Genomic DNA, 27,918 nt, shown 5'->3' on the forward strand with positions numbered 1-27,918 from the left:
AAATTTATCAAAATGTTTTTAAATTACTGTTAATGCTTAGGAAATTGCTCAAATATGACACTGAACAAAATGCACAGGTAAAAATCTGTATGTGGTATACTTAAAATTCCCATATAGTTATATATGAATAGAAAACATACTGGCAAGAATCACACCAAAATATTAGTGTGTTGGGTAGCTAGTCTGAAAAGATAATAGTTCTTAATGAAGTGTGCCTCCCAGAATTTATACTCCTCTTTTCTTTTCCTTGAAAATGAAATGGCCCCATATAATCAGTAAAAGGCAGCAGAAGTGACTCTACAGACTTCTCAGACAAGGTCGTAAGAATCCTTGCAACTTTTGCCTTAGTGTCTTAGAACACTTGCTTTGGAGGGAAACCCACTGCCATTTAAGAAATCAAGCTACCTTGAAACCATCATGTCATGGGGAAGCCCAGGCTAGCAAAGTGGAGAGATGTTTTATCAGCCCTCACTGTTCCAGCCATCCCAGCCCCAGGTGCCAGACTGTGACATCTGACTGGCACACCCCAAGGGAGAACCGCCCAGCTAAACTCAGTCAAACCTCAGAATTACGAGATACGATAATATACTGTTTTAACCCTCTCTGTGTGAGGTGGTTTGTTATCCAAAAATAGTAAACCCAATTCAGTGAATTTTCTATAGCAGGAATGTATCGTATTTGTTAAGAAAAGCAATAATTTAATCTCTTCAAATAATGTTATTTCAAAATACTTTCAGTGTTGAGTATTTATGTTTTATATATGTTTTTAGGTTTTGTATTTGGTAATTTTCAATTAACCTATAAATTAAATTGACAGGAGCAACCATTAATTAGCCATCCTAAATAAATGTTCATTTATCAGACTTAGGATGAGTATAAGTGTACAAAATCACAGAATAGTCTAGGAATTATATTTATTTGTGTAAAAATTCTATGTCACCTGTTCTAGAGAATGTTCTAAAACATATCTATAAGATTATTTTTTGACAGTGACAAAGGGAGTGTATTGGAATGTGTTTTGGTTTTGTCTGTTTTGGTTTGGGGGTTTTCTTTTTTTTTTGACCATGCCACGTGGCTTGTGGGATTTTAGTTCCTAACCAGGGATGGAACCCAGGCCCCCAGCAGTGGAAGCTTGGAGTCCTAACCACTGGACCTTCAGGGTGGAATGTGTTTTTTTTTTTTGCGCGCGCGGTACGCAGGCCTCTAACTGTTGTGGCCTCTCCCGCTGCGGAGCACAGGACCCGGACGCGCAGGCTCAGCGGCCATGACTCACGGGCCCAGCCGCTCCTAGACATATGGGATCTTCCAGGACCAGGGCACGAACCCGTGTCCCATGCATCAGCAGGCAGACTCTCAACCACTGCGCCACCAGGGAAGCCCTGGAATGTGTTTTTAATTGGCCTATCCTAACCTGGAAAATAAAAATGTGTGGTTCTTAACTTGGGTGTCATGTGACCGCAGACCCGGGAATCTGATGGAAACTAGAGGGTATGCACCTGCTCTCTTCCCCAAGAAATGCACAAATACATTGATGAGCAAAATGTTGTAAACAGTGTTGGGTTTCCATTCACCCACTGAGACCCATGTATGTACTTTAGGTTAAGAATTCTGGTTTAGGGCATTACCATTCCTCAAACAATGTTACAGGGCGTTACACACATTGATGCTATAATTTCTATGTCTGTTACATCAAAGAGAAATTAACACTTTTCTATTTTATCGAGTCCATAATTTCAAATTTTGTATTACAAAATTAAGACCTCTGCCAAAACAATTAACTGAGTTAAAATATCACTAATTTAAAAGTTTAGTATTTTTTTTTTTATTGTCAACATGGGGTAACTGACCAGGTGGTGTTTTACCCCCCCAAAAAAAAAAGAAACCAAAACATATAGAGGGTCAATTGTATACTGATACGATACAGATTTGGGTGGAAAAGTCTGGTGAAAAACAGAGTAATGCCTCATTAAAATAACTGCTTCACTAAATGCTGTGTGTCCTAGCTGTAGATGTGACACAGACCTAATAGCTAAATAGGGCTTTCCTGTTTATATTTTACACTGTGAGACCAGATATTGAATAAATAATCCTTTGTGGCAATAATCTTTGTGTGTGTTCCAAAGTTGATTTCTTCCAAGTTAGTCCTAGTTCTGCATACTTTGGCTTTATTAGTAAGAAAAGATATTTCTGGAGACACCGAGGACATTTTAACTAAGGTAATTAAGGAAAAAGTACACTCTTGTGATGAAATGTTATATTTAAAATGCATGTTTCTTTGAAGACCAATTTAGTTTTTGAAGAAATCTCAAGTTTTGAGTTGAGCTTAATGGGAGGTGAACATCTCAAAAGATTCCTTTCTTCTGCTGTAATCACTGTGTGTTTCAGCAGTTGGTTATTATTATCTCCGTTTCTGAGTAACTCACATTTGAAGTACGTGAGAGGTTGGAAGTACTGTGTAGAATTTACCTTCAATAACTTGTTAATTTGGGTTTTCTTTAAACTGTAACTGTTCAAAAGATCTATGTTGTCATAAGCTATACATAAATTTATGTTCTGTAAATGTATATGCAGTAGAAACCTTGGAGTTATTCTTCAGAGGTGAACAACAACAATTTAAAGCCTACTTACTTTATTTCAGGTGTTTCTGGAAGCATTTACAAATGTTTTCTTAATTTATTTTGAATTGCCTAGAGATAATAATTGGAATTGTGACTCCATTCCAAAGCATCTTGTTTCAGTTATCTATTGCTCCATAAGAAACCACCGCAAAACTTGGTAGCTTAAAGCCAAAATTTATTGTCACTTATATTCTGGACTCTCTGAGTGCTTCTCACTTGGTGTCTCCCGTGTGGTTGGAGTCAGGTGTCATTGGGGGCGCAGTCTCCTGAAGCCTTGACTGGGCTTGATATCTACAGGGGCTCACTCACGGGTCTTGCAGTTGAAGCTGTCAGCTCAGCGCTCAGCTGGAGCTGGCAGTTGGAGCACCTGCACCTAATGAGTTCATCTGAATTGCTCCTCACAGCATGGTGGTCTCAGATTGGTTGCACTTTTTCGTGGGATCAGCTTCCTAGAGACAGGAAATTGAAGTTTCCAGGCCAGTTAAGGGTAACACATGGAAGTAACACAAGGTCACTTGCACCCCATTCTATTGGTCAAAGCAATAAAAGGGCCTGCCCAGATTCAAAGGAGTGAGGCAGTAGACTCTGACTCCAGACACATGTGCGATGGGAGATAGTGATGTGACCATCTTGGGAGGTCCCCATACATTTTTCCTATACTGTAATATGTATAATAAATTGAACATGTGTTCTATATACAAATCACATGCAGAAGATGGCGAAAATGTCCCTCCAGTTACAACGAGCATTACTAAAAATTAACTCTGTTTCTAGACTTCCTCAAGAATCACATAACCAATATAGTTAGTGGCAAACCTAGATTTCAAACTTAGTCCAGTTTAACTCCAAAACCTGGGCTTTTTCTGCTTTACCTACAAAATTACTGCTCTCAGGACTGATAAATTAAAATGAATGTAAAATAATACTATGAAAAACATTCCATTACATCTTCACCGTCACATATATTCTTCGCTTATAAAGTGAGAATAATTTTTTAAAACTTAAAACCTTGATGGTTTAGATCCATTTTAACATAAGACATAGGTTTGAGAATTTTCATCAGATAACATTAAACATGCTTAATCTGGTTTTGCATTTCTAGCCAGAATAGTGAGGACCAAGCTTTTCTGGGGGGGGGGGGCGAAATGGTTTTCAGAAAGCTATCTGGTTTTATAAGGGTGTTATATAGCAGTGTTTCTCAAAGTGTGGTCCTTGGACTAATCACCTAAACTGGGAAACTGTTAGAAATGCACATATTCAGGCCCCACCCCTAATCTACTTGAATCCGAAACTCTCAGAGTATTTTAACAACGACTACTCTACAGAAATTCTGTTTTGGGGAGGTTGCATACATGCGTACCTCAGAGATATTGTGGGTTCAGATCCAGACCACAACAATAAAGCAAATATCACAGTAAACCAAGTCACACGAATTTCTTGCTCTCCCAGTGCATATAAAAGTTATGTTTTTACTTTACTGTGGTCTGTTAAGGAGGAGAAACACTGTGGAAATGGGTGTTCATTGTGACTAAAGAGTTATCTGCCTGTGACATCACCATGAGGTGTAGACTCAGGCAATCCTAAGATTATAAAATGGTCCATCTAAGCCATCTGTTTCACAGGTTTGCAAGTGTCTTGTTGGCCAGGTGTGAGTCTCTGGAGCCCAGAGACCCACCAGGGATCTCTAGGGTGGGGCACAGTAATTGATATTCGTTACAAGTGCTACACCAGATTCATATTGCTCTCAGTTTGGGAATCATGGATTCAGGCATTATAACTTACTTCCTCCCCCTAGTTCCTCTATCAGGTCTTGTGGACCAAGTCAGTGTCCCTTAGCTGTCAGTGCTCTTGCATTTGAATGTTTAAATTTCATATGCTTTCCCTTCTCTCCAGTCTCATCTCCAACACAAGTCTTGTCTTTATCAGGCAAGGTTCTTCATTCAGTGTTCATGCCCATGTGTGACATCGCACATCACCAGTAATTAATATGTATTGGTTGCCTCTTATGTATAAAGCTGTATGTTAGGCAATCAGATACTGTAAAGTTAAGAAATCCCTGCTCTCTGAGAGCCAGTGATATACAATGACGCATGCAAGATATACAGATAATAATAGCAAAAGTTCTAGTTCTTATAGCTTAGAGCCATAATTCTTAATCCTGACTGTACATTGAAATTACTTGGGGAGCTTTAAAAATATATCAGTGGCATCACCCCAGCCCAGACCAATTAAATCAGAATCTTTGGGGTAGGTAACAGATACAGAGATGAAAGTCAAATACTATTAATGTAAAATTTTATAAATTATGTTTTTCAGTACATTTTAAACTTCATTTCTCAATTCTTATTTGTTGTCCTTTTCCAAGCATTATATTTAGCACATAGATACTCACTTTACCCAATCTAGACATTCAAGATTTCTTAATTTACAAATATATTAGATAGAAACAAATCATACAGGAACCATAAACAAGAAATCTGTTTTAATATTAAATTTCAGTTTCATCTTTTGCCTTCTATAAATAAACAAATGAAATCTAGAACATATTTAATCTATTGTTTATTTCCTTCATCCTTCAAAAACTATTTCAGTATCTCTTGGCCAAAAAAATCATAAAGCATATGTATATTTCAGAAAATTATATCATCTCTTACAGCAAGTACATTTAAACAGTTCATGGCTAAACATTTTAGCTATTCACTAGCATGCTCTTCTATAACCTATAAAGGTTGTAAATATTTCAGTCTCTCCTAAATTATGTTCTGCAGTGGAAATAACAACAGACCTTATTTGGAGGCTGATGGTGGAGGTGTTATTAGCATCCTGGCATCTCTAATCCCCCTGCACAACAGCTTTGAGAACTGTAGCCACAAATCACACAAACAGTAGTGCTACAGTAAGTGAGGAAAATGCTTACTAACGCCATGATGATAGAAATCGTGATGTGGCACGATTACCTATTAGACTAAAGAAGGTATTTTTATTATTCAAGTTGTACTTTTTTTTTTTTTTACCACTAGAGGTCCCTCAATCCTTAATCATGTTTGAGACATGCAGGCCATTTTCAGTGCCCGTCAGACTGTCGCAACACTTGGCTGTTATTTCCATGACTCTATATTAACCCAATTTTTAATATAAAAGGACAAAACTTTTATTTTTAGAACTAGCTTTTTAAAAATTATACTTTTAATCCCATCTGGATACAGAAAATACCAGTATCTAAGGAGAGAAGAGGGATGGAAAGGCCAGGAAAATGAGTTAATAAAATGGCAGTGAAATAGAATTCCTTTGAGGTTAAGTGAAAACACAGTCTGCTTTGTGAGTTGGGAACAAACAAGACCATTCCTTTCTTTCCACCTTAGGTCTCAATTCCTTGTCTTGTCTATTCAGTGTTACTCTATCAGTATAAAAATATATTTAACACGATTATTTTTATCAATAGGGGTAAAAAAAGAAGGTACTTTAGATAGCATGACTTCGATAGGACATGAATGATACAGTTTTTTGTCACAGTTAGGTAATATGTTACAAATCATATTATTACTTTGATTTTAAATAAACATAAATGTTCCTTTGTCTGTCCCTGAACTAATTTAAATATTCATTCATTGAATGATTGCTCCCTGCTGAACAAAAAGGCAGACTCCCTACCTTTAGGCAAATAATTTAATAGGCAGTTATTATTCCAGTGTAGTATGTTTAACATAAATTCCTTTGGTTTAATAGCTTGATTTATTTCAACAAAATATGAGCGTGTATTAGAGACAGCAATACTAAATTATAAACTTCAAAATTGCTAAGAGAACAGATCTTTATGTCCCCACCACAAAAAAAGAAATGATAATTTTGTGACATAATAGAGGTGTTAGCTCATGCTATGGTAGTAATCATATTGCAATATGTATGTGTCAGATCAACACGTTGTACACCGTAGACTTACATAGTATGTAAGTTTATATGTCAGTTATATCAATAAAAATAGAATTTAAAAAGATGAGTATAGTCATATTAATATACCTATTTCTTTAATGATTTAAGGTTACATGGGAATGAAAATATTTTACCCAACAACAGTTAGTGATCTTTTATAGCAAGAGCGACCCATAACTTGCCATGGGGTATCTGTTTGTACAGGACTTGTCTTTTTTAGTTTGTTCATTTCACTCTGGCTTGTGAACAAAAGGAGGACAACCCCATTATTTCCTCAGAGAGTAATTTTCTCCAACTAGGCTATTACGTTTGCACTCTTTTAGATTAGGCTTATTAAGGGAAACTAATACTAATCTAGGCAAGAATTTTTAAATATAGTATTTAAATGTATATGTTTTATTTTATTCATTTGGAAATGAAATAGTAGCTTTTTAACAGTAACTTATATTTTGATCACTAGATGGCAGTAAGCACATATAGCTAAGGAAAAAATAGCCTTTTCTCAGCAATTGTTTTTGAATACAGATGCTTAAGTATATAAATGTTCTCAGCATTACATACTACAAATCTTTTGTTATCCAGCCCATAATATTACTGTTGCTACAAAAGCTTTGTTTTTCTGGGTGAAATAATCTTACATATGATTCCTTTAGATAAATTCTGGGAAAGACACAGCTTCTGCCATTGCTTTGATAGCCACTCACTCATCAAACTATTTCTATTTTTAGTTATTTAATTTTATTCTTTTGTCTTCCTTAAATTAGTCCTCTACTACTAGTACCTCCTCTTTCGTGAAAAGCAAAGTATATTTTAATTTTTTTAAGGGCCATTACGTAGCTTCTGGGATATTAAGAGATCCTAGAGATTTACACATGTGTTCTCTGTAGGGCAAAATACAAGAGCACGAACTTTGTTTTTGTTCTTGGTGTTCTGATGTCTGAATATTATTCTCATTTTGTAACATTCTTTATTTTGTTAAGTAATTTTTTAATAGGGTTATGATTAATTCTTACAATGTATTATTTTCTGAACAGAGATGCTGTAGGCTGCAAATAATAGATATCCTTAATATTTAAGCTCATTAAATTGGGTTGTTTTACATGACCAGGACATTGGAAGGAATTATCCTGTTAGGTTAGACTGGTAGACACCCACCCTCCCTGAGCACCTAGCCCCTCAGAGGAGGATGAAACCTCAAACAAAATCAGAATACTCTTTAGCAAAGAAGGAGGGGAGTGGATTTGGGCAATCAGACAACAGTATTTGCTACCATTTCTGCTTTTGTTTCTTCTTTTTTTTTTTTCTTCAGAGACTCTTCTGTCCTGACATTCTTGATATATAACTTTCATTTCATTTATTTTAAGTGCATGACATTGTACAGAATTACAGTTATAGCCTATATCTATTGCACAGTTTATAATTCACTACAAGCTCGTTCACTTCTTGTTTTGTTTATGCCTGTGTCTTTTTCCTAGCAGTTAAGGAAAGTAGGAACTCAGGTTCTCTTTATTTGCTTACTACTGCTATCATGCCCAAAGAACAGTATCTCTAAAGTGCTTTATGAATCTAGTAGCATTTCAACCAAATCTGCAATTATGTGCCTAAGTACTCATAACTTTTAAGGCATCATATCAAACATAGTGGGTGCATCTGACCAGGATTTCTGGAAAGGTTGGTACCAGCTGCTTCGGAGCTCAGGCTGACCCCCTGGGCTCTAAAGACCCAAAGGGACAGAGCTGGCAAGCCCAGCTCAGTGACTCAGGTTCTTCGGCTTTCACTGTCAACTGCACTGCCTTCCTGCCTTTTCTTTTTCTTTTTTTTTTTTTTTAATGATTTTTTAAATAATTTTTATTCATTTTTTTGCTGCGCTGGGTCTTCATTGCTTTGTGCGGGCTTTCTCTAGTTGCAGCGAGCGGGGGCTACTCTTCATTGCGGTGCTCAGGCTCCTCATTGCAGTGGCTTCTCTTGTTGTGGAGCACAGGCTCTAGGGGCGCGGGCTTCAGTAGTTGCAGCATGCAGGCTCGGTAGTTGCGTCTTGGGGGCTCTAGAGCACAGGCTCAGTAGTTGTGGCGCACGGGCTTAGTTGCTCCACGGTATGTGGGATCTTCCTGGACCAGGGCTCCAACCCATGTCCCCTGCTTTGGCAGGTGGATTCTTAACCGCTGCACCACCAGGGAAGTCCCCTTCCTGCCTTTTATGACTTGTTTTTCCATTTAACATCACATCACCTCCCAGGGGCTGTAATAGACCAGGGCCTCTCGTCTCAGTTTCATCTGAAACAACACTGACTCAGGAACCCAGCTCCCTTCTCCACTGCATCATGCCAAAGACGTGTTCCTGGTGCGTTATCTAAATATGTATTTGTTTGTTATCCGTATTCAGCAAATATTTGTTGAATGATTGAAAGAATATTTATTAATTGACATTGCAAATGCAGTAAGATTTTCTTTGATTTGTTATCCGTATTCAGCAAATATTTGTTGAATGATTGAAAGAATATTTATTAATTGACATTGCAAATGCAGTAAGATTTCTTTGATTTGAAAATTTGATCAAATTTTCTTTGATTTGTATTGTGTTTATCGTGTTATCTGTTTTAACACTTTATCAGTCCTTGTCAAATAACCAAAAAATATTTTCAACTGACATTCTCAATCATCATGTTTTTAAGAACAAGAAAAGTATTCTTAAAAAGCAATTAGTAACGGCATCGTTGCTGGATTATTCGAACCTAGTTTTTATGCTTTTAGCTTTATCTATAGCTTTGAGAGAGAGGAACTTGTTCGAGAATACACTGAGTCAAAAATTTTAAAAAGAAAAACCTCCTTGATATTTTTATTTTTCAGAAAACTGTGGAATATATTTTCCAGAAATAAAAAGAGATCCAGGCAGGTATTTACACACTTGTCCGGAATCTGTTAAAAAGTGGCTTCGACAGCTAAAAAATGCTGGGAAAATTCTTATGTTAATTACCAGTTCTCACAGTGATTACTGTAGACTCCTCTGTGAATATATCCTTGGGTAAGTGACGAGTCATTTCGTTTTCATGATCTTATAAAATGCTGATAACAAATTACACCAGTGCTTTTTCAGAAGTGTTAGCCATGACCATATCATTATATTAAACAATGCTGAGTGACAAGTGGTTGTTTCTCATAACAGCCCTTAACATCTCCTGACAGAAACACACCCCAAGTACATTGTAGCAGAGCGGTATTACCGGGTCAGTATGCTCAGAGCCCGTTCATAGTCTGGGCTTTAGCTTTTCTGAAAGGTGGATGGACCGCATGTGCTTTGGGCAGTCCTCCGTGAATTTGGTTTCTCAGCTTTGGATGATTATTGAGGGACACTGAGTTGTAGATTATAGCCCCTGTTACTTACCTGGAATACAATCCCTCTGTAGCCATTTCCGTGTGGAGCCAGGCACTTCCCCATTTACACGGTCAGGGGTGGGATTGACATCCATGAACATCGAGGCAGCGTAAATGCATAGACTTAAAATAAGACAGTCGTGGGCTCAAGCCCTGCCTTGCAACTCACCCCGTGACCTAGGGTGGGTTCTATGACCTCTCTAAGCCTCAATTTCACCATCTTAAAGATGGGACAGTAGTATCTCATAGGCGTGACAGGAAGTTTAAATAGCACAATACAGGTAAAAGTATGAGAGTAGTTGGTAAGGCTCAGCAAGTGTTAATACTTATCTGTGGCATTCTTACGGGCAATGCCAGGGAATATCCATGGTCAGAGCCAGATTCTAAAATGAGCTGTTAGATCTCCCCTACTGTTTCCTCAAATTTTAGCAGATACTGTACTGAATTGCCGTGAGTATGAAGCAAATTTTAGCCTCAAAACTGACCTCTTGCCAACCTGTTTAGCTTCCTGATTTCCATGTTCCTCAGCACATGTGGATTCAGATTGGCCTATGGTGTACTTACGGTCTGTCGGTGGTTTTCTGCTTTCTGATTAATGTATAGGTTTGGGATCCTTGAAGTGAATTAAGGCTGCAGCCCTGTATACCTTGGAAAGTGCCTTTTGTAGAGACATTTGCTGTCCTGGTAGTGGGACCATGCTTCAGAATAAACACTTGGAAGTCTTAATTTCTTTTTCATTAGCATAGATTACGAAACTTTTTCTTCATATCTTAATTCCTCTGCAGTGTCGTTTTGCTGTGTAAAAGTATTCTGGAATGTTGGGTAAATATCTCCCCAATGTAATAGTGAGTCTGTCAGGAGCAAGGACTATCTTTCCTTTGCTGTCCCAAATAATCCTTAATACAGTGTTAAATACAGACTAAAAAACAATTATTATTGTTGCCTAAAAATTACCATATTGTAATACTACCCTGAGTTTCAAAATAAGGTATCTTCACATTTTGAACACCCTCTGAAAGATGTCATCTGACCTGTTACAATGCTAGCTTTCTGTAGGACCCATGTAACACACAAAATTATTAATAACTCTTGATGCTAATAAATCCAGACAAATTTCAGGCCCCAAATTTGAAAACTTAGCTCGTGAGTATTTTAGGTGTTAGAAACTATTGAATTTACACACTATAATTATTGCCATAGTGAGAAAACCAGCTTAGCACCTAGAGTTAATGAGTTAATATGCTTTTCTTCCCCCTTATGTTTGTATTGATACTTCAGGGTGGTGTCAGGATGATTAGTGCTTGCCTACCTTCTATTTCCAGTGTAAGGTTCACCTTAGGATGTATTGAAAGCATAGAGAAGTTAATCAAAAGATCAGAAATGATGCTGTGGTCAAATAGGCAAAGATTAAGTTCTGTTTTATATGGACCTTTTCTAATTCCTTAAAATAAATGTATGAAAAATATCATTGCTTTTTAGGAATGATTTTGAATATCTTTTTGACATTGTGATTACAAATGCATTGAAGCCTGGTTTCTTCTCTCATTTACCAAGTCAGAGGCCTTTCCGGACACTTGGTAAGTTAACATTTTGTATCTTTACTCTCCTATTTAAGATTTGTTCATTCACTTACTCAATAAATACCTGTTGGCTGACAGCCATGTACAAAGCTCTGTGTTAGATGCAACAAGGGGAATAAAAGAGATACCAGGTGTTCTTCCCCCTCATTGGGATGCATAAACAAGCACATAAGCAAGTTGGTAAATGCCTGGGATATGATTACAGGTCATGTTACCTGTTGAGATGGAAATGACTGCCTGGTGAGGTAGTAAACCGGGAGGCCACCTTAGAGTGCCTGGCCAGGGGACGCCTGTCTGAAAAGGTCAGGTGAGGTGACTTGCTAGGCGGGACCTGCGGGATGAGTAATGAGAAGAGCAGAGGAAGTGTATCCCTGGCAATGGGACAAACAAATGCAAAGCCTCCGTGTGAGGGTAGTTTGGGCTCGTTCCTGTGACAGAGAAGGGACCTGTGATTCTGGCACACAGTCATGGCCAGAGAAGGGGTGAAATTAGGGAGGCAGGCAGCCTCATACACTGTGGAAATGGTTTTAATTTTTATGCCAAAAGCAACCTGAAGCTATTCAGTTGAGATGTACGAGTGACATAGAGACCTTTTTGGCTGCTGGGTGGGGAATGGATTGGATGTGGGGAAGGATAGAGAGAAAGAGGGAGACCAGGCAATTGAATGTCGCAAGTGAGACATTGCGGTGCTTTGGTCTGAGGCGGCAGTACTGGAAATGGAGAGAGGTAGACATATTTAAGATACACTGTGCAGATGGAAAACTCAAGACTTGGTGATGCTTTAGAAGCAGCAGATGAAAAGGGAGTTAATCAAAAATGACTTCAGGTTGCTGATTTTTCTTTTTTCTGAATTGAGCAAATGGATGAATGGTGGGACCATTTACAGCCATGAGGAAAAATACAGAGAAAAAGTTTGTGCAGGGTGGTTCTTAATATAACTATTAAGCACTCATTTTTCAACGTATTAATTTTGAAATGACTGTAAGTTATCTAACTGGAGCTCTCAATTAGGAAATTTATATAAATGAGCCTGGAATCCAAGAGAACAGGTGTAGGTTCAGGATATAAATTTGGGATTCATCAGCTCATAGAGGGGTATTTCAAGCCTTGGGCTTACATGAGATCACATAGAGGGAGAATACAGATAGGCAGAAGGCCCAGACCAAGCTCTGACACACTCTAACATTAAGGATAGAAAAGAAAGAGTGTGATGTAGGAGCAGACAGATTATAGTGGGGGAAATAGAGTACAACATTCATAAACCGGTGAGGAGAGGAGAGAGTGGTCACCTAGGGCAAATGCTACTGAAAGTCAATTGGAAAAGGAAAGAGAAATGTCCATTGTAGTGGACAAGACAGAGATCACTGGTGTCTTGAGCACTGATAGATATAGAACCAGACTGCAGTATCTTTTTTTTTTTTTTTTTTTTTTTGCGGTACGCGGGCCTCTCACTGTTGTGACCTCTCCCGTTGCGGAGCAGCAGGCTCCGGACGCGCAGGGTCAGTGGCCATGGCTCACGGGCGCGGCCGCTCCGCGGCATGTGGGGTCTTCCCAGACCGGGGCACGAACCCGTGTCCCCTGCATCGGCAGGTGGACTCTCAACCACTGCGCCACCAGGGAAGCCCAGACTGCAGTATCTTGAAGAGTTCATTGGAGGTAGTGGAACCCATGAGTGTAAACAACTTTTTCTAGAATTTTAGCTATGAAAATAGTCAAACAATTGAGGTTTTAGGTGGAAGACAGTGTAGGATCAAGGGCATACAGATGGTCCCCGATTTACAGTGCTTCAACTTAGATTTTTTGAGTTCATGATGGTTCAAAAGCAATACACATTCAGTAGAAACTGTACTTCAAATTTAGAATTTTTTTTTTTTTTTTTTTGCGGTACGCGGGCCTCTCACTGTTGTGGCCTCTCCCGTTGCGGAGCACAGGCTCCGGACGCGCAGGCTCAGCGGCCATGGCTTATGGGCCCAGCCGCTCGGCGGCATGCGGGATCTTCCCGGACTGGGGCACGAACCCGTGTCCCCTGCATCGGCAGGCGTACTCTCGACCACTGCACCACCAGGGAAGCCCTAAATTTAGAATTTTAATCTTTTCCCAGGCTAGCAATATGCCTTTTAATACTCTCTCTTGATGCTGGGAATGGGCAACAAGCCACAGCTCCAGTCAGCCAATACCTCAGATCATGAGGTTAAACAGCCAGTACACTTACAACCATGCTGTACCCATACAACCATTCTGTTTTAATTGAATACTGATTCAGTAAATTCCATGAAGTATGCAATACTTCGTTGTAAAACAGGCTTTGTGTTAGATGACTTTGCCCAGTTGTAGGCTAATTTAAGTGTTCTGAGCATGTTTAAGGTAGGCTAGGCTAATGTTCGGTAGGTTAGGTGTATTAAAGGCATTTTTGACTTAAGGTATTTTCAACTTATGCTGCTTTTGTCGGGTTGTAACTCCATTGTAAATCAAGGAAAACCTGTAGTTTATTGTTTTTAACTGAAGATACTCGAATATGCATTATGCTGATGAGAATGGTCTAGTACAGTTGATTTCAACTGTGGCAGTTTTGCTCCTCAGGGCAACTTTGGCAACGTCTGGAGACATTTGGTTGTCACAACTTTGGAGGAGGGGGTACTACTGGCATCTAGTGGGTAGAGGCCAGAGATGCTGCTAACCAACCTACAGCACACAGGACAGCACCCCTACCGCCACCAACAAAGAATTATCTGGCCCCAAATCTCAGTAGTGCCAAGGTTAAGAAACCCTGGCCTAGTAGAAAGGCAGGGATCGATGGTGTTTTTTATATATTGGTTTAATGTCTTATATAAATCTTTGATGTTAAAAAAATAATCAGGGATTCAGTCACTTTGTTGTGTACCTGAAACTAATACAACGTTGTAAATCAACTATATTCCAATGTAAAATAAAAATTAAATTTAAAAAAAAGAAATAATCAAGGTGTCAAATAGGACTCTTTGTATTAAACCAGGAAAAAAATTTCAATGTTTTTCCCGTCTTCACAAACTTATATTTAAATACATTAACTAAGTACTCAATAGATGTTTATTTTTACTTTTATCTTCAAGGTTTTCATATTTTGTTCCAAGAAAATCCTTGTCTGTTCTGTACCTACAGTAGTACTTATGCCGTTTCACCAAGGTTTTTATTAAAATTTTACTCAGACACACAAACACCAGTAACAGAAAACAATGCACATTAAAAATATACCAAATTTTTTAACATATTGGAGACCACAAACGCATCAACTTATGCTGACAAATTACTGTACTTTGTGCAGTATTTCTATTTAATTGAAGAGTATTCAGAGATATAAGGGTAAGCTTTTAAAAACTATAACCATGTAGAGGTACCTATCTTATAACCTCTGTGCAGTATTTTCTTTTGGTTTTATACTATCAATTTGGATTTGAGGACTGACATAATAATAGTTATCCAAACTATATTTTCAGATATTATATTCATTAAAAGACTTGATAGTCATCTTGGCTGAATTTAAAGTATGAAAATGTTATAAGTCTTAACTTTAAGAGTTGAAAAGTCTGGATGGATGATATAGGACCCAAAGTCCTATCACCATTGTCTATAATGATTAGAATAAAATGCCTATGGACCTCAGAATGTATGGGATTTCATGCCTGTATATAGATATAGAGCTTGTCTCCGTTTTTTCACATCCAGAAGGGATTAGACTAGAAGCTCTCTAAGGTACTTTCCAGCTTTAGTTTTCTGGTCCTCTGATTTAACATATTTTGGTGTAAGACACAGTGAATCCTGCAGTTTCTGGAGCTGATACAAAATAGTTTATTCACATTTAGAGGGCAAAAGGATTGCCAGAACTATTATTAATAAGAGGTTCATACTGCTCATATTAAAGAATCTCTAATACATTGTGTTCTGTTACAGTGTTTACTTTGCTGCTGATTCTGATTCTTCTACCTCTAACTGCTCTATCTCTGTTTCCACTGCTGGTTTCCCTTCACCTTTCTTGTTAAATGTCGCTACTCTCTAGCGTTCTGCATTGACCCTCCTTTCTTCTCCTGCTGTTGTCAGCTTTCTACCACCCTCTGGTTTTAACTGTCACCTGTTCGCTAATGACTCCTAATTCCTTAATTCTTGGTTTCACTTTTCCCTGACTTACAGAGGCCTGTTTCTATCTGTCTTCTAAGCTTTCCATGCCCCAGAGCCCTGGCATCACATGAAAATTGACTTACCTATAACAACTCATTCATTTCCCATATTCCATAACTCTGTTATAACTTTTCGAACCACAGATCTTGCCTAAGTTAGGGAAATCTGTCATCTTCAGCTCCTCTCTCCCCTTAACAACTAACCTATCCTCCAGTTTTCTCAAGTTTGTCACCTGCCACTCCCTTATCATCCCTTGTATGAATTGGCACAGTATTACATCAGGTCCTGGTTATTACAGTACTTAACTGATCTCTCAGCCTTGTAACCCACCAAACATCCCACATACGGCAGTTAATGTTACTGTACAAGTCATGTCAGTTGGCCCTTACGTGACAGTCCAGTGTCTTCGTAAATCAGATCATTGCTCCGAATGATTAAAGTTAGAAGTAAAATTAAGGCAAAGAAGCTTGTTGGGAATGGAAGGCACGGTGAGCCAATCCCAGAGACCCCAGCGCTGCAGCATCCTCTGCGCAGTTGTACAGGACTGATGGCAGCCGTTGTCATGGAGGCGCCGAAAGGGAGGGTGGGGACTCAGCAGGTGGGGGGCTGAGCTCCATTCAGCTTGATCCCTACAGGGGCTTAAGGACTGTTTGGGGGCAGGGAACCTCTTCTAGGCAAAATCTGTTATCTCACGACTCAGCTCCTCAGCAGAGCTAAGGCTTGGTGCGGGGAGGGAGTCCGTCCACCTTGCAAGATTGTAAATTCAGTGGGGAGAGGGACCACGCCAGTCTCCTGCTACCAACTACCCCTCCCCTGCGCCGCCCAATTTGGGAATCATGACCCAACTTGCTGTCTTTGGTGTCTTGGCCTCAGCTTTCACCTATCCACTGACTCCCAGATGTTGCCCCAGCTGTCTTTGCCAGAACCTCACACCATATTTTGTCTTGTATACCAGACACCTCCACCCAGTATTCTGAAATCAAACTTGATTCTCCTTCCACCTTGAAAGCAATCAACAACCAAATATGCTGGTCACCTTGTATTCCTTACCTTCATTACTTGACCAGCCGCTGAATAAACCCAGCTGGAAACCTTCATCATCTTCACCCTTTCACATCCAGGAGGCTGTGCATCAAGTCCTGGGGGGGTTTGTTTGTTTCTTGTTTTGTCTTGTATTTTTCATAAAGTCCTGTTTAATCTACCTCAGAAATATCTCATCTCTGCCGTCCCCTCCCTTCCCGTTAAGCTTTGATCATTCTTCCCCATTCTGCCTCGTCCCTCTGCCTCCCTTTATACCTCTATTTCTATCTCTTGCCCACTGCCCTCAAATACTTTTCATTGGCATAGATTTCTATTTGTCACTTGCTTTTAATTTCAATATATTTTGTATTGCTCACTTATTACTGTTAGACTTACAATATATTTAATATATTTATCACACACACAATCTCATTGGCTCCCCACTCCATATAGCACCCTAAGGCTAAATCTGGTTGCTAGGTTACCTTTTCATCTTCATTCTCACTGCTCCCCACAGGTGCCCATTACTGTCTCCTTGGTGAAATGAATGCCTTTTATTGTTCTATCAGGTTTTTGTTTTGTTTTATTTTCCTGCTGTTCTTTCTACATCAGTGTTTCTCAGACTTCACACTCAAATCACCTAGGGATCTTGTTAAAATGGAGATTCTGATCCAGTAGGGCTGGGCAAAAGGCTTCAATTTGCATTTCTAAACAGATTTTCTGTTGAAACAGATGCTACTGGTCAGATCACCAAGACGTACTTTAGTAAGACCAAGAGGATGTCTTAGTGAGTACATTTAATTGAAGGTTGTTATTCTGAAAAGAAATAAACTTCCTATCATTTTAGGTGTGGAAATGAGCTAGTTAGTTAAGCATATTTAACTAAACGACCAAAGCCAAAGTAGATAAAGGGTAAGAGTAGGAGTTTCACTTTCTGTTTATGAAATTTGCTCCAGCTCACTGGTAAAGTATTTATTTCCTTTAATAGTATAATTTCCATTTTATAGTCCCCAACACAGGCAGGCATTTTAGGAGGTATTTTACTTGAAAAGTATCTTACTGCCCATTCCAAAAACAGTGGAGAAAGTGTGTATGAAAATCCATAATTGGTGAGAAATTTTTCTAGCTCAAAATTGAAGAAGAGATGTATAAAGCAAATATGAACTGTTTAGTGAAGTTCATATTAGAAGGAGTCCTAGAAACCAAAACAATTATAAATATATTTTAATCATAAATCACTGTTAAGTAAACCCCTAGCAAGTCAGAGGTCGCTCCTAGAAAATAAACATTCTGAGCTCAAGAACTCAGACCATCTAGTTCACTGCCATATCCCTCTATGTAAATTGGTTTGTGAAAGATTGTTGAAATAAAGAGTGAAAGAAGAAAAGAAAGAAATCCTGGTGGGATTTTGTTTGATCCCACCAGGCGAATTCTGTCATGTTTGTAACTTTTTCCTTGTAACAACATTTCACATGTCTATCAAAAAAAGACTATTAAATAAATCATGGAATTTAAAAAAACAGGCAGATCACAACATATTATCAATAAAATAAGGTTTTAAAATATCAAGTTACAGAACAGTGTGCCGAATATGCTGATATTTGCATTTAAAAGGGAGGAGGGGTCACGGGTGTTGTATTAGTTTGCTAGGGCTACTGTAACAAAATACCGCAGACTGAGTGGCTGAAACAAAGGAAATTTCTTTTTTCACAGTCCTGGAGGCTAGAAGTCTGAGGTCAAGGTGTCAAAAAGATTGGTTTCTTCCGAGGCCTTTCTTCTTGGCGTATAGATGGCCATCTTCTCCCTGTAGCATCACATGGTCTTTCTTCTGTGTCCTAATTGCCTAATTATGTGTCCTAATTTCCTCTTTTTATGAGGACGCCAATAGTATTGGATTAGGGCCCACCCCATAGCCTCATTTTAGCTCAGTCACCTCTTTAAAGGCCCTGTCTCCAAGTACAGTCACATTCTGGGGAACAGGGTTAGTGCTTCAGCATATGAATTTGAGGGGACCACAGTTCAGCTCATAATAGATATATACATGTGCCCAAACTAATCAAATTGTATACTTTATGCGCAGTTTATTGTATGTCAATTATACCTCAATAAATGTATTTCAAAAGTAGAGAAAAAGAATATATATTTATATATGCTTTTGTATGCATAAAAGAATGATTACCTTTTTTAGAAGAGGTGAGCACATAGCAGGTAGAGTTCAAAATTGAGTCTTTTAAAAATACTTAAATGTATTACTGATTCAAAAACATCACACAAATACATACTTTTAAAACATTGGTAAGGTAGTAACACCAAAGGCTCTGGGAGTTGGGAGAAGCTGCTGGGAGCCACCGCAGGAGCCAGTTCTGACGTCACACCAGTCAGGCCCAGGCACATGAGTTCTCTGGCTCTCTGTCTTATCTGAGTCGTGGAGCTTGCTTTCTTCAAGGCTGTCAGCCACAGCCTTGACTGTCATTTCCCCATATTAATTTTGTAACTATTATGCTGACTAAAAACGTACTGTTTTGTTTTTTTGTTTTTACTTGTCTATATGGTCTTACAGTTAAAAAATGAGATTTACTTTGTTATTGTAAAACACAGCTGTATCCAGAAGCAAATTATAGTTTTCAAAAGAGTTTTAGTTTGATTTACTATTTGCTTTCATTGATTGTTGTCTTACTCCTTGTCTTCTACCCCTAATTTGAAGTCCTTTGAGGGGTGATTGTAGCAGTTTGGTAACTTTGGGCAAATTCCTTAGCTTCTCCAGATATCAGTTTCTGCGCCTGTGAATTGAAGGGATAGCAGCTAAGACTTCTTCAACCCTACGTGGCCCACACTCTTCCGTGTGCTCCATCTGTATTAATTCACTTATACACTCTATGAGGGAAGTACTGTTATTATCCCCATTTTAAAACTGAGGAAACAAATCACAGTCACTCTCTTATCCCCTTTGTCCTCCTCTGTTTTTTATCTATTGTATTTATTATCTTCTAATATACTTTTAAAGTAAACTTTTTCAAATCAGTGTCATCATTGTACTGCTTGCGGGGCACATTTATTTATATTATGTGAAAATGAAAGTTCATATAACTGTTTCCCAGAGATGAAAAGAAGTGTGAAAATGTTTGGGTTTATAAAGATTGTGCTTGAAGCTTCCTTGAGTTTGTTCCCTTGGACTGTGTCGCTTCCACTTCGGCTCTGATGCTTTCACAGCCCACACTGGCTCCCTGCTGCTGGAATTAATAGTTTTCTGAGTCCCACAGCTTCCCAGTTATGGAGGTTCTCCCGGAGCCCTGGAAGCTGCCCTGCATGAATCAGTACCCTGCACAGCAGCTTCCAGTGTGGGAGCTGGAAACGGGGAGGGGGAGGGAGGGGTTTGTGTAAAGTGAGTATTTTGTTTTGGTCTTTGTATAAAGAAGGGTTTCTTCCTTTTTGTTAATTACTGAGTCCCAATATGTAAGAAATTATGATTCTGTGGATTTGTTTTTAATAAGCAATGGAAAGATGCCCTTCCCACTGTTCCTGTACAGTGGGCCTCTACATATCAAATGTACATTTGCTTTCAAACATATTTGCATAAATTACTCATTTCCCAGTTGCCATCAAACCCACATTATTTACATGGTAAGACATTCTGTGCTAAGTACAGACAGACAGACAGACAGACGTGAGAAATAATTGGTTTTCACTGTGTTTCTCCAGGAATATGCTGAGTCTGATATGCATTAGACTCTTAATGTTAAGCTAATACGTGGTTGGTTTTTTAACTACTCTTTAGAGGATAGTAGGGCTTTCATTTGATTGTGTAGAAGAATTAAAACATGGCTGCTGAAATGTCAACCAAATAGGCATAAATACCTCTTGACCTTAAGCTGGCAGTTGCTGTGATATGGCTTTAATTATCTGTAAATGTGGTTTTAGAATTCCTTGTTCTGGAGGAGTTCACTCATATCATTGTGATATGTTGGACTCATTTTTTATCACCAACAATGGGGGAGACTCTGCCTTTGTGAGGGAAGAGGGTGTGTAGGATATCTCTGTACCTTCCTCTCAACTTTGCTGTGAATGTAAAACCGCTCTTAAAAAAAAAATCTTTGAAAAGTATATATATTTACGTCCATGAAGTGCTCATGATATATATAGGTGATCACTGAATGCTAGCTCCCATCCCCACATGGTTCCTTCTTGTACGTGTCCTACAGCCATGCCAGAGTGTGGTCTGTCCAGCTGGGTGCTATCACTTGATTAAAAAGTATGTGATTGTCCAACTGTGCTTTCAGAGAATGACGAGGAACAAGAGGCCCTGCCATCTCTGGATAAACCTGGCTGGTACTCCCAAGGGAATGCGGTCCATCTTTATGAACTTCTGAAGAAAATGACTGGCAAACCTGAACCCAAGGTATTTTCTGACTGAGCCCAGTTTACAAGGGCTTGGAGATATAAGCCCTTGTAAACTGAAACCATAACTCTAAATGCCTTCAGCATAGTTATCTGTGAGGCAATCATCTGCCTCTGCCTGTCTGCCAACCTCCTTGCCTACCTCTTCTGCTTAAATAAGCCTTTCCTTTGTTGATGTACATTGAGTCTTTCTCTGTAGCAGAGAAAAACAGATATTCCAAGTAGGAGGCCACAGACCTGAGAGATACAATGGAATAGTGTGTGGGTTACTGAGGAATGTTATCCTGATAACTGTCCATCAGGAACATTTTTATGTGTAAAACAAGCAGTAACTGATTATACTATAGACTGAAGACACGTTAGCTTTTAACATCCTGGCCACATTGTTGATGTTGGACGTTGGTATATTTTTAACAGCAGGATGCTTCTAAAAAACGTTTGCCAGGAGCCCCATGAGAAGGAGGGTCAGTGGGTCACTGAGCCCTACTCCACTGGCTCGTACACTGTCACAGCCCCCTGGGGACTCCTGCCTTGGAGGTTCTAGTTCATGTTCCCTTAACCTTGTTTCCTCATCTGTAAATTAAGAGACATGGACTAGATCAATGAAGCTTTGCCTCAGAATGCCTGGGAAGGGTCCCAGAGTCCACTTGCCCAAGCCCACCCACTCTCAGAGATTCTGTTTCAGCAGGTCTGGGTGGCGCCCAGAAACTGGTAAATCGGTTGTGTTGTCCATTCTTGCTAATCTAACCCTCTGTAACAGGTTGTCTCCAATATCTCACCAGCTCTTCAATTCCAGGGGCAGGTTTAACTGTAACCATATGGGCTCTTTCATTTTTATTTCAGAAAATTGAATTCACTTATCTTCTGCCTTTCTTCTACCTGCAGATGAATTGTGTAACTTCTTAAACCTGACCCCTTGTGAATCAAATAGGACAGGTCACCTGTGAAGTTATTCAAGGAAATTTAAGACGTCTCTGCTACTTTTACATCACTTAACTCTGATACCTGTTGAGGGATTTTCTTCTGCCTTCTATAAAATGAACACTACTCTTTCACAGTTCTCATGTCTCAAACAGAATTTGCTCTCTTACAGGTTGTTTACTTTGGTGACAGCATGCATTCAGATATTTTCCCAGCCTGTCATTATAGTAATTGGGAGACAGTCCTCATCCTGGAAGAGCTCAGAGGGGACAGAGACGGGAAGCCTGAGGACTCAGAGCCTCTAGAGAAGAAAGGAAAATATGAGGTAAGGGTCTCCTTTGGTTCTTTCCTTGAAAGAAAAGCCTTGTGTTTCACGTGTCTTAGAAAGTGCTTGTTTGTGCCAAGAGAGATGAAATCTGTTGGCACTTACTGTGATCTTCATGCCATCTCAGCTCTACAGTTGATCTTGTGGATAGTTCTTAAATGATGCCAAGATAAATGCTGTTGACCATTAACGTAATGGTCTGTAATGTCTGTCTTCCGAGTTCTCTACTTTCATCCAGTGCTGTGGCACCATGGCCGTGTTTTGGCTGATGATGAGGCGGCCAGATCCTGACTCACTGCGGTTATACTCGACCTCTTTTGCTTGGCCATGAAAGCCCTCGTGCTCTCACTTCATGGTCTAACTTAACAAAATTGGTAGCTCCCTTAAGCTTACTCCTGAGCCACCCAAAATGAACTTAGGTAAAGACTTGAGGGAAAGAAAAGTAAAATATGTCATAAATCTAGAAAGGGAAAATAGTGTATAAAAGTAAAAATAAGCAGAAAAGAAGAAAGGTCAGAAAATAAAATGCATTTTCCTAAAGTCATTCCAGTGGAACAATCTAAAAAGAATGGAAAACACAAGTCAAAAAACAAATATCCAATCAAAAAATAACAATCAAAAGAAACTATCAAGCTATGGAAAAACATGGAGTAACCTTAAGTGCATATTACTAAGTGAAAGAAGCCAGTTCCGAAAAGGCTGCATACTGCATACAACTATATGACATTCTGGAAAAGACCAGTGGGTGCTCAGGGGGGAAGGAGGTGCTCTATTTATCTGGAAACCTAAAACTTCTAAGAAATAAAGTCTATTTATTTTTTTTTTTAAAAAAAGAGGGCTTCCCTGGTGGCACAGTGGTTGAGAGTCCACCTGCCGATGCAGGGGACACGGGTTCGTGCCCCGGTCCGGGAAGATCCCACATGCCACAGAGCAGCTGGGCCCGTGAGCCATGGCCGCTGAGCCTGCGCGTCCGGAGCCCGTGGTCCGCAACGGGAGAGGCCACAACAGTGAGAGGCCTGCGTACCACAAGAAAAAAAAAAGATAGCTATAAGTAGATGCAACTGAATGTTAGAATAAAGGGGTCAGGTTTCTACAAGGTTTCCACTGAGTAGCATTTGGTCTTCAGTGTGACATTGGAAGTTCTGTGGACTGAGTTAAAAAGAGCTTTAAAATAACCTTCCAGGAGGCTGGCCTTCTAATCCGAGGGATTTGGGAGGAGGTTTCCCCTAAAGAGAAATAAGGAGATTTGGTTTCTTCAAAATGATTTGAGAATGCACAGACAGTAATAAGGAAATGAAGCATCAGTGGGAATGTTTCCTTTAGCATTCCATAGACGGTAGCTCCATCCTTCTCCCACAGACCCCTTTTCTTGTTAATTAGTTATAAACACATCATGAACAAAGAGTTAATAATTGGCTCTTCCACAGGAAACAGTGAGTCAACAGCGTGAAGATTTTATTTCCCAAGATAGAATTGAAATAATGTTCCTTTATCATCACACTCCACCTCCCCACCCCAGCCCTGCTCCATTGAACATATATGTCCTTAATAAATCAACCCACTGTGACTGAAGAGACAGGATTTGGTAGCTCTCTGTTGGGTGTACACACACATACACATATTTCAGAACAGTACTCAAAACTTTCATCACAACTATCAGACATAAGTAAGAGCTTATTGGATTAGCAGAGATATCTTAATAAGGCCACTCATTAAATGACCAGTCTGACACCATTGTCTTGTTCAACATATACTAAGTTTTTAATTTGTGCAAGCCTCCCTACTATGAATATCAGGGACTTATAGAATCATACACAGATCCTTTTAACAGAACATATTAGTCTGTGGATAAAAGGGGTCAGGGAGCTTGAGTATACAAATAAAGCATAACTGCCTCCAGAGGGTACAAATTATAAAAGAATTACAAACAAGACAGGATGGATACTTCATTGAGGAGAATTAGGGAAAAATTTATAAAAAATGTAGAATGTGAGGTAAACATTGAAGGACAGGTACATTTTCAACTGATGGAAATAACATTCTTGGTTCAGGAAGTAACATGAATAAGTGTACAGAGATTGTAATGTACAGGCTTCAGTACAGTCTTGACCGTAAAATAGCAGATGTGTAGGTTTGTCAGCCAAAGGCATCACTAGCAGTGTTTGGATGTGCAGGCAACAGGGGCGAAGCTTTCGTTTAGCAGCATGTGAAGGATGGGCTCAGCACATGGGAAGGGATGCTGTGGCGGGCTGTCCCAGCAGCCCAGCTAGAGGTGATACAAACATGAACAGTGGGCACTAGTGAGAAGGAGATGGAAAGAGTACATGGCAGATGTTCTGGAGGCACAACTAGCTGGGTGCTGGTGGTAGGAGCTGAGACGGACAATATCGATGGTTTTTAAGCGCAGCCAACTGGAATTGATGGGTTTTATTCATATAAATATGGAAGTCATGAGAAAGACCTGGTTTTTTGAGGAGAGACGTTTTTGTGAGGAGAGAGATGTGATTGGTTTAATGTTGAATCCCATTTCTTTGAAACAGCTGGAGGATGAGATCAAACTGGTTTGGGAGATAGGTTAGGATAAGCAAGGAAAATTGAGAGATGTCTAAGGGAGAGAGACAAGAGAGAAAGAGAAGAAGAGAAGATAGAAACTTGGTGAGAACACTTACCATTAAGGGATGAAATCTATAAGATAAAGGCTCAATGAAAATAGGAGTGCTCCTTGTTGATATATTCAAGAAATGGCATGATTCTTTCGATTAGTGATATATATATTTTATATTTGAGAAAATGAGTCATTAAAACTTTAGCATCAGAATAAACAAAGATTAGCATCTGTCCATTTTGGCTGCTGTAACAAAATACCATAGACTGGCTGGCTTATAAACAACAAACATGTATTTCTCAGAGTTCTAGAGACTGGGAAGTCCAAGATCATGGTGCCAGCTGATTCATTGTCTGGTGAAGACCCACTTCCTCATAGACCACCATCTTCTCCCTGTACCCTCACATGGCAGAAGGGAGAAGGTAGCTTTCTGGGATCTCTTTTATAAGGACACTAATCATCAGGGCTTCATGAGGGCTCCACCCTCATGACCTAAGCACCTTTTCAAGGCCTCACCTCATAATTCCATCATCTTGGGGGTTAGGATTTCAACATAATGAATTTTGGAAGGACACAGACATTTAGACAATAACAGCATCCATAATACATTGAACCAGAAAGGGTAAACAGGTCTGTTTTCCTCTTTTCAAAGGAATAATGTGCAGCCCAGATTACCACTCAGTGTTGGCAGAACCATTATCTACATATAGCCTGTGTGATGTGAGTCATTTCTTCTCACTCATTATTTTAGAAAAGACAATGAAGTAAATAAAGAAAAACGACACTAAACTTCTCTTTACACCTTGAGAAATTATATCTAAATACACCTTAAATGTACACACAGAAGCATAGATATTTATATTCCATACTGCTCTTAAATATCTTTGGTGAAATCCAGATAGATTCTTGCTAAGTGATCTCTAAACACCATCACCTGAAAAACACATACTTTCATCTTGCTTCACAAAGTGAGTTCCAGCGCAAAGAATCATGAATCTAAAGGCATATTTGGGACTCTTTGCTGCTCCAAAATGAAGTTTTCATCAGAAAAGGATGACAGATTTTATAATCCAAATTCTATGGACGTGATAGGGTTTTTTTTTCAATTCTTAGTTTTATACTATACCCATAAAACACTGAGAAGTATTTTTTGAATGAGTCTTATTTAGTCTACAACATTTCTGTGCCTGCTATGTCCTAGGCACTAAGCCTTTAAGGATACACTAATACATGAGATAGTTCCTAACCTTCTGTAGTTTATAATCTGTCCAGGGTGAAAAGTAAATAGTATGATAATTGCAAGATAGTATGAGAAGTACCATATTAGGGATAAACTCAAGAGTGTGAGAAAATGGAGGAGACCTAATCCAACGCAACTGTGGGAAATCAAGGAAAATATCCTGGTGGCATCCAAGCCAGATCCCAAAGGATGAGAAAGGGGTTCCCAAACAAAGCCAGAGGAGAATACATTAAAGGACTACAAAGTTTTGTTTTACTTTTTATATAGTATATAGTCTGGTTAAAGTTAAACAACTGAAATTGTTGTTCCACACAGTTGTTCTATTTTGATTTACTTACTGGTGGAAAAAACTTATAATGAGGTTGAACACTAATTAATCACAGTTTCGTTATTCTATTTCTTGTTTCAGGGACTGAAGGCAAAGCCTCTAAATAGATTATCTAAAAAATGGGGCTCTTTTTTTATTGATTCAGTTTCCGGACTGGAAAATACAGAAGATTCCTTGATTTATACATGGTCTTGTAAGAGAATCAGCACTTACAGCACTATTGCAATTCCAAGTATTGAAGCAATAGCAGGTAAGGCGGATAATACTTATAAAGCTTTACCTGCTGCTGGACAGTAATGACCTGAAGTACTAGAATTCTTTTCTTTCTTTTTTTAATTTTATTTATTTATTTATGAATTTATTTTACTTTATTTTTTTTGGCTGTGTTGGGTCTTTGTTGCCGCGCACGTTCTTTTCTCTAGTTGTGGCGACTGGGGGCTACTCTTCGTTGTGATGCACGGGCTTCTCATTGCAGTGGCTTCTCCTGTTGTGGAGCACCGGCTCTAGGCGCGCGAGCTTCAGTAGTTGCGGCACACGGGCTCAGTAGTTGTGGCTTGCAGGCTCTAGAGCGCAGGCTCAGTAGTTATGGCACATGGGCTTAGTTGCTCCACGGCATGTGGGATCTTCCCAGACCAGGGCTCGAAACCATGTCTCCTGCATTGGCAGGTGGATTCTTAACCACTGCGCCACCAGGGAAGCCCTAGAATTCTTTTCTTTAAAAGAAGAAAATTTTCCCATGGCATTTATAGATTTTTCTTGGGTAACACCTAGATATGGCAGTTTAGGTAATTAAGACCTGCCTGTCCACTGGAGCCAACTACAAATGCTGTACTTTTTTTTTTTTTTAAGTCTGTCTGGAGTCATAGGAGAAAGCTAGGGAAGAGTTACCAGGACAGGATGCTAAGGAAGCCAAGTAAGGTGAACCTGACTTTGGGGGCTACTTTTCCCCTTGTTTGCTAACTCAGGAGAAGGCACTCAAAGAAGTGAGTGGCCTTTTTGTAGTTTCATGAACCTACAGGGGTAGAAAGTAGAAGGTAGGGCCTGCCAAAGAAGGGGTGGGCCTGGTGGACTCTCTCAATCTCTGTTGAGACTCTGAAGGATGAATTAGAAATAGGCATTCACAGGAATTGAAGCTCAGCTTTAAATCAGCTGAATCCCTAAAACTGGATTGAGGAGATTCTAGATTGGTAGTGCCCCAAGACACCTGGTAAGAATTAATGACTGTCGTCTTTTGAGAAAGATATCATTCTAGGACTCAAATTATTTCAAAAAACAATACAAGGTTCAGCACATAATGAAAAATAACCAGGCACACAAGGGTACGAGACTACACTAACAGAAATAACCAAGTTCAAGTACAGAAAAGAAAGGAATGAGAAATTTGGTAGCTATATAAAAACTAGTAAAAAGTAGAAATTCTAAAATTGAAATAT

General features: G+C 39.2%; 1 protein-coding gene across 1 annotated transcript in view; it reads left to right on the forward strand.

Annotated features, from left to right (window-relative positions):
* The window catches only part of NT5DC1 (5'-nucleotidase domain containing 1), a 120,576-nt gene that overhangs the window by 86,566 nt on the left and 6,092 nt on the right, over positions 1-27,918 (forward strand). Inside the window, exons 7-11 of the mRNA XM_082669283.1 lie at positions 9,395-9,569; positions 11,399-11,496; positions 20,949-21,067; positions 22,160-22,312; positions 26,567-26,735. Of these exons, the coding sequence (XP_082525409.1) occupies positions 9,395-9,569; positions 11,399-11,496; positions 20,949-21,067; positions 22,160-22,312; positions 26,567-26,735 (714 nt within the window). The remainder of the gene's footprint in view (positions 1-9,394; positions 9,570-11,398; positions 11,497-20,948; positions 21,068-22,159; positions 22,313-26,566; positions 26,736-27,918) is intronic.

Source organism: Grampus griseus (assembly GCF_964374135.1).
Source record: "Grampus griseus genome assembly, chromosome: 13".
NCBI lineage: Eukaryota > Metazoa > Chordata > Mammalia > Artiodactyla > Delphinidae > Grampus > Grampus griseus.